General features: G+C 39.4%; 1 protein-coding gene across 9 annotated transcripts in view; it reads left to right on the forward strand.

The window, feature by feature from the left end:
• Positions 1-7,867, forward strand: part of CDK6 (cyclin dependent kinase 6) — a 115,167-nt gene extending 107,300 nt beyond the window's left edge. For 6 of the 9 annotated variants that reach the window (XM_015853531.3, XM_085540598.1, XM_015853530.2 and 3 more), the window contains 3 exons: positions 917-967; positions 4,964-5,099; positions 6,298-7,867. In XM_015853531.3, coding sequence (XP_015709017.1) covers positions 917-967; positions 4,964-5,099; positions 6,298-6,444 — 334 coding nt within the window. In that variant the 3' untranslated portion in view covers positions 6,445-7,867. Of the gene's footprint in view, positions 1-390; positions 414-916; positions 968-4,963; positions 5,100-6,297 lie in introns of all 9 variants that reach the window. The other 3 variants (XR_014943636.1, XR_014943637.1, XM_085540597.1) reach the window with 2 other exon arrangements.
• The last annotated feature ends 411 nt before the right edge of the window (positions 7,868-8,278 follow it).

Here is an 8,278-nt window from a genome sequence, read left to right on the forward strand (position 1 = left end):
GAGCGCTGGGACAGGCTGTCCAGAGAGCTTGTGGTGTCTCCTTCTCTGGAGGTATTTGAGACCCACCTGGACACCTTCCTGTGCAACCTACCGTAGGGAACCTGCTTTAGCAGGGGATGGGGCTGGATGATCTCCAGGGGTCCCTTCTATCCCCTAGGATTCTGTGAATCTCTTGGGGATTTAGACACAGAGCTGGGCTGTTCATCACAACTTGCTGTTCTGTAGACCAAGAGGGCAGTACTGTCACACAGAGTAAAAATATGTTAAATTGCACTTTGAGAGGACAAACTGTGTACCACTCTCTGAAAGTAATTTTTGACACTGTTATTTTCTGAAAGCTTTGGAGATTCCACCTATTAATTTGTTTCTTTCCTGAATGTATTTATGCAGCGGAAGTATTCCTCTCCTTCAAGGTAAATTCTGTATCACTTCACACCCCATTCTTTACAGACCTTCATAAATCCATTGTCATTTATTTGATCCTTTAAACTTGGTGGAAGTGTGTTTCCAATATACAACATAAAAAGAATTTAATTTTGAATTTATACCAGAATAATTAATCTCCAGTTGTATTATACTTTAATGAATGCATGTTATTTCACTCTGTTTTTGTCTCTTTAAACAGCTCATTATGTTTTGTTTTATTTTGCATATATTTAGGGTAATGTTAGCACAGAGAAAGGTTATTCATGTTGAAGGATGCAGTTAAATTCTAAAAAGTAGCATATTCAATAAAATTTCTCATCTGTCCTGGTTTTTATCAACGTTAATAGTAGAGTATTCTCAAAGACTGGATAAAATATGAAGGCAAAAAGAAGTGAGATCACAGAAAATAACGAGCTTTCACCCTACACTGGCAGCTGACAAATAAAAGTTCACATTAATTAAAGGAATAAATATCTCTTTATTCTTTCAGACCACTCTTCCGTGGAAATTCAGATGTTGATCAGCTAGGAAAAATCTTTGAGTAAGTAATAACCAGTTGCATTATGTCAATATATGTTTAATACTGAAACACTGTGAGGTTTCTTTGCTGTGTTTTTAATGCAGTAATGCGTCTAGAACTGAGTGTTCCTAGAGCCTGTTTCCTACTGCTGCTCTACACAACGTGATATTTCCATGCATTCTGTGTCAGTGTGGGAGGAGGAAGCAACGCGGAATAGAGTTCTGCAGAACTAGCAGCCATCATCAGGAAGTTATGAGAGGCTTCTGTCTGGGGCTTTTTAAATCTCTTAAACATACTGTGCACGTTCTATTAGTGAGTTTTCCTAAGCAGTCAGTTTCAAGAGATTCTCTTTGCTCAAATGCAAATGCATTTTTTGTTGCAATAAATGCAGCTTTTTTTTTCAGTATTTCTTTGTGTATTTCAGAAAATAACATTAGAATCCTTTAAAATTCCAATTAAATTAAAAAGTCGAGGATGCTTACAAACAGCTTCTTTATGGGAAAGCCTTCTGTATGTGAGAAAATAGTTTAGCTTTTAAAAAACACTGTATAACAAGTAATAGTCCAGATAGCTATGAGAACAGAAGGAACAGCAGCACATAATGTGGATTTGGTTGGAGACTGATCAATAGGCTTTCCTTTAAAACCTTTTTTCAACTCAGAGAGTTTGCGTTTTTCTTCTTCAGATGTATAGAATATGTTGGGGAGGTGAAGAGACTCTCAAGTCTCTGCGGTAGATTAACTCTTTTCCAAAATATGTTCTTATTAGAAGCAGAAACAACTAAACAATAAACTGTCAAATGACTGATATTCCCAATGTGTTAATCAAGTAGGAATACATATATATATACACATATATACATTTTTTCTTACAAAAGCTCTTCAGGGCAAGGAGTGTTTCTGAATTTGTAAGAACCGTGTAGTTTGAAGATTCATGCACACGTCACTTCATTAGGAAATCAGACAGACTTAGGGCTCATCTCATGCTGCTGAATGAATGCCTGTTCGCCTCCGCACCGCCCTGATCCTTTTTCCTGTGGAGAGACTGTGAGGATCTGCTGATCTTCATGAAGGAAGAAACAAATAGGCAAAGTGAGAGAGAGTGAAAGAGAAAACGTCGAAACACTGTTCAATTAAAGATACTCCAAACAGAAGATAGTAACTTTTTTTGTAGGAAAGAAGAGCATAATTAGAATAAATAATGCATTTTTCCACTTAGCCACAGTCCCAGTTCTCAGATCGTAACAGATCTGTTTCTGAGCGTTTTCATTACTTAGTATGAGGTTCCTAAATTGCAGGTCTTGATTTCACACAGTTGACTTCCTTTTCCTGCATACCATACCAGTGTATGTGACTCACTTGCGTGGTTGATTTGTCATGCGCTGAATAGCTCTTCCTGCATAATCCAGAAAAATCAGTCCTTCAAGTTTACATTTTCCTCTGCCAAAACTACACATTCAGTCCTGCAATATTCTGCTGTATTAAATGAAGATAGTTTTGATACATGGAATTTATTTTGGGGGGGGGAAGGGGGGGGGAGGAAGGGGGAGAAGCCATAGCTGTGATTTTTTAAGGATTTTGATTTGATTTACTAATGATATTTAAGAGGAAAAACCTAAATTAATTGGGATAGGATTAAATACATAGCTGGTAGCAGCAACCTCCAACAGGATCTTTCCATCCCTAGGGGGCGAGATTACCTGTGTGGAAAAGAATTCATCAAGAAAAGAAAATTCAGGGCTAATTTTAGAAGAAATTCCTTACTTTACATTTACTTAAAGTTTGCTTTTGCTTGTTTTGTTCATTTCTCCTTAAATAGTTCAGAAGTCACTTGTTTGGGCTGGGGGGGGGGGAGGGGTTATGCTAAATAGTGTTTATTTTGTGTTTTCACAGCTGGACAACCCTATAGGGTTAGGTATAGCTCTTCTTGTAGGAGGATTGTTTCTTTCTACGGTAGTGAGTCATTCTTCAGACAAATTTGGACAGAAAGTAGTTTCAGGATTTTCATGCATACTGGACTGATGTGTTCTTCCATGTAATCGGGCTGTGCTCTGCCTTTGCTTTACATGTGCGTTCTGACCTGCGTCAGGTAAAATTCCAGTGCACGTGAGGGTAAATCCTTAGGAGATGGCCCCAAACAATGTCCTGCTTTTCCAGGAGATTGTCTGCACGTGGGATGTCCTCACAGATTTCAGAGTAAATGCTGCAGTGGTGTGAGCAGACTTGTCTCTCACTGTGATCAACGAGAGCAGAAAGTACTCAGCATTTCTCAAGACCAGGCCTGAACCTTTGGCAGGAGGTGAAACTCATCCAAGATACACCCAGACTTAGTCACTGAAATGGTAACGCTACCAGACCAGAGTGAGGGCATCTACTTAGACATTCATTACTAAGAGTTCTGAATATTGCAGGAGTGTGGAACTAAAAATATCTTTCTACTCTTTGCCTTGTCCACCCTACCTGCCTGACTGGCTGCCTCCTGGTTTCTTTTCGTTTGCCTTGCCTGGGCCTGTGCTAATCCTGCCCTCTTCATGCTCTCTCATACAAAAAATAAAAAGCCTGGAACTGGCCAAACACAATAGAATGACAGGCTAAATTTCAGTGTTATTTAAAATACTTAACTTCTCCATCCTCCTATGGTGCTGTTTGTGTTACATTTAATGCAGGTTCAGATCGTCAAACAGCTAATCACACAGCTATAACCAGTGTGGCCCAGCGTGCTGCCCCATACCCCTGACATACCTGTGGTGATACAAAAAGCATTAATTTTTCATACAGATTTAATTCATCTTTTCCCAAGAGCTCTTCTGTTTTCTGATACAGTAGAATTTAAAGTACCCTGAGGCATTAATTACTTTGACCTTCTAGTCACACTTTTGTTTTGCGGATGTGTTAATTTTAGCTGAGCCAAAATATAATCTAAAATCGACGTAGATAGAGCTGGACTAATTCCACTCAGTTCAGGTAACCTATGACTTACATCAAAATGTTGGCCCTTGGCCTCACCCAGTCTTATTACCAACCTCAGCAAGAAGAAAGGTCAATGCTGCTCCCTAGTGGCACTGGGCTTCCTGCAGACCCAAGTATTTAGTGAAGTTTTTCCTTGTTCCTTATCCTCTTACTGTCAGCATTTCAGTTAAAAATCTCAACTTTACAGGCTGCATAATCTGGGTTTCCCTAAAAACTAACATGAGATGTCAGGTCTTTTCAGGAATTTCCATCAGAAACTGATGTTTCTGATCAAACATTAACGTCAGATAAAATATGAAATATATGAGACATGACCCAGTATTGGATGTTTACCTACTATTCCATTTATTTGGGTTTTGTAACCTTAGCACAGCTATTTACTGAGCTTAAATTTCTTCTAGAATTTAAAGTAACAAGGTAAGAAATGATTAAAAGAAATTCAAATATTCTCTTGAAAGGTAAAGAAGAAATAAAATACAATGGGAAGTAGAACACAAAGATCCTCAAGTCCTGTGCCCCTTCTGAACGGAGACTTTGAAACCTGTATTGTGAAGCAAATAAATTGTTTAACTTTAGTCAACAATTACTGCACATAGCTTTGAAGCATTATGAAACATCCCTTTTATTGCCTTACCCTCATCTTGACCCACACTCTTCTCTCAGCCTCTATTCTTGTGAATAAAGGTCCTTGCATGCAATTCCCCTTTGAAACTTAATGCTTTTAATCATCCTGGAGTGACATATGTTGCACCATCCAGTGAAGAGCTGAGCAAATTTCTTCCAAAGCACTCAGCACTTTTTCAACAAAAAAGACTCATAAAACTGAGACCTAGGCCAGAAAACCGTGCTGGCCACAGAATGATTTCTGCCAAGCACACTGAAGGCCTACACTCATCACCCTCTATTCACAGCGATCAGTGCGTTACTGCCCAGCTAATCTCATTTAAACCGAAAGACTTAATCATAAAGTAAATTGTCACTCGGTGCATTAAATACAAAATGGAGACTGCGTAAATGTCCAGAGCTAACATTATGTTACGTTTCACAGTGTAATTGGACTCCCAGAAGAAGACGACTGGCCTAACGATGTCGCCCTTCCAAGAAATGCTTTTGCTTCCAGACCCGCACAACCCGTTGAAAAATTCGTACCAGATATTGATGAAATGGGCAAAGATTTGCTTCTTGTGAGTTTCCATCTGTTTTGTCCAAACTGCATGACTGATAGCTGCATGCCGAGAAATGTTTCTGTTTCCATTTAATGAAGTTACTCATAAAGCCGAAATGCAAGTAGACAAATTCATGTGTATCTGTGAAACATCAGCACAAAGGCACCATCTCTGGCTCAAGAGGTGTCAGAGGTGAGAACAGATAAAGGCTAGGAAACTGCCACAGAAGGAGCTGTCTGACAGACCTTCTGCCTTGATCCTCTTTATGAAGTGCTGTTGTGGGACTGATTAGAAGCCATTCTTCTAGTATCAGTCTGGTACAAGTACAGAAAATTATCTGCAGCTTCTCACAGTACAGTGCAAAGCAGGAAATGAGCTGTACAGGCAGGTTACATCAGAGTCAGAGTACTGAAAAGTTGATATTTGGGATTTGCCATTTAATCATTGCCTCTTACAACTGGCAGGACTGAACAGAAACAAATAAGTTGTGCTTGTAAAACTAGTAGCATGTAAGTCAAATTATTTCCAATATAGATCTGTTAGAAACCTTGACTCTAAAGTTCAGTCTTTGAATTGAATATTGAGAATGACTTGGCATTCTGCTGCTGTTGTTGACATCTAGCTAAATTTCTTCTCTGAAAGCCTCTGAAAGATCTCAGTTTGTATGGGCTCTTTAAAGAAGGCTCATTGCAAATCTTGAAAGATTTGCTGCATCACTTTAGCTGCTCCAACCAAGGTTACCTGTATAGAACAACAGGTCATTCTCCACTGTCATAAAGTGAAGGATTCAGCTTCTTTATAGATGCTGAGCCTAGGAATTAATACATACCTTAGAAATCATTCTGTGTTTGTGTAGCCACAAAAAAGCAGTGCATTGAGTACTGAGAGGATTCAAAAGCCATTTGTAAGTAGTTGTTCCCTGCAGTCTGTGAGGCAGAGTCTGTCCTTTGCATATGAATTCGAGAAAATATGAATTCCGAGGCTTCATAAACTGTGAACACTTTAATGTTCTAACCTGGTATTTTCTATCAGCCTTGGGGATTCGTATACTGTAAGCCCACTGCCCCATTGCTTGTTTTAATGTGCATGGTCATCTTACCATGCAGCACCTTCTGTGACCCCATTGTGCCTCATACTGATCATAAATGGGCAGTGACTTGCAATGTTAGCAATTTTAACTCTACATTGTAGTTAAAAACAACTTCTTTTCATACAGAAATGCTTAGCGTTCAATCCAGCCAAGAGAATATCTGCCTATGCTGCCCTGTCTCACCCATATTTCCATGGTCTGGAGAAATGCAAGGAGAATCTGGACTCTCACATGTCATCCAGCCAAAACTCCAGTGAGGTGAATGCATCATAATGCTGACTGAAGACGAACCTATAAATGAACAAGATGCGTAGCTGACAAGGCCACTGTCCCATACAAACCACATGGCTGTTCTAGTGAAGATCATTGTTTGGAGGTTTTACACACCTGTCTTTCATTTTGGGATTGCGATGCGCTTATCCAAGGAAATCAACGTAGTTTACTTTCATCAGAGCAATGCAAGGGCCGGGGCTTTGGCCTGCTCCCATTGCAGCTTTATGTTTGTTTTGTTTTTGTTTTGTTTGTCTGCCTGGGAAAACTCCAGACGAAGAGAAGCTGCTGACCAGTTTTGCTGCCGTTTTATCCTTCTAAAGTTGAATGCTGCCAGTGTGGAGTAGGATGATGAAGTCACTGCCAAAACAGGATACAATCTCTCTCTAGCTGCTGAAGCACGATTTGGTACTTTTACTATGATGGTGTGATCTTTTAGAGTGATATTTAAAGAATGGCATTGAAATATCAGATCTCTGCAACCTGCAGTTACCTGATACATACAATTAATACATCCAGCTACTGTGCACTCATAGATTACATGCAGGTCCTTCCCCACCTGAAAACTCGTATGGATTATTTTGTGACTTCATCGCTCTATACAAACAAGTTATGATAGTGATCATAATAAATGTCTCAGATTTTAGGGTTTTTGTTAAATACACAAACAAGTTATTATCTAGTTAAGATTGTGTGCATGTTTCAAAAGCGAGTGTTTAAAAAAGCTTATGAGGTCCTGTTCTTCAAGATCTGTTCAGTTTCCAAATGGTCAGTTTACGTTGGAATCCATGTACGTTCTAACCCGTCATCTAACCCATCATTCCTTCCTGGAAACAGCTGCAAACATACTTTCTCTCTCTCATTCCGAACCTTCTGATATGCAGCTCAAAGATACAAGCAGAGCCAATGAGGATGAATACAGGTTTTCATCTTTAACCTGTTCTCATCATTATCTGAAACGGAACATAAAGCAAATATTTCCAGTTTGGAATGAGAGAATCCCATACCTGTTAAGTACAGTTATTTACCTGTGCGGAATTGTATGCTGTATACTGTGCTGCCTTACCTACAACAGCCCCCGTGCATCTCAAGTGCATGAATATTACTGTCACAAAATGCCTCAGATGTTGCTTATTAAGAAGACTTGTTTTCTATGCAGAAATGCATGAGCTTCTCTCCTAAGCCACCATGTGGTACACTGGCACATGCTTCTCCACTAGGCTTCATGTGCCATTACTGAATGTCAAAATAACGAAGCAATTCACATGCCTTTATAGAACAGTAATTTTAAATATTACATTAAATTTTTATATTTAGTATTTTTACCTTAACTAAAAACTATTTTCAGTATTTTAAAAAGAAGCGTTTATTTTTTTTTTTTAATACTCTACTGGGAAGAAAAAAGAAAAAAAGAAAAAAAAAGAAATATTTCCAATCCTCGAAAGCCATCCCCTTGTATGACTTCAGTGCATTTACCTGGATATGACTTGGGGGAAAAATTGGTCCAACGAGTTAACCCTGACCATAATAGTATAAATATACCCTACTGCAGTGTAACTGATGAGAAGTGAGGCAGCCAGCTTTGCTTACTCCTACGACAGTCCCTTAGGCTACCCTCTTCCTCGTCTCTGTTTCTTCTGGTCTGGCTACAGAGCCAGCGTTCCACCCTTGCTCACGGCGCACTTGGCAGAAGCAGGTCCTTAGCACTGAATTGAGCAATGTAATTGTGCCAGACACGGCTCAGGAACCTGTAGCTGTCTCCTGGTGGGTTTCTCAGTGCTTGTTGTGGTGCACTTCACTGTTAACTCTGTTTCAGGTATCTGTACTGTCTGGGACG

Source organism: Coturnix japonica, chromosome 2 (genome assembly GCF_054131305.1).
Source record: "Coturnix japonica strain WE chromosome 2, WE-NBRP24, whole genome shotgun sequence".
NCBI lineage: Eukaryota > Metazoa > Chordata > Aves > Galliformes > Phasianidae > Coturnix > Coturnix japonica.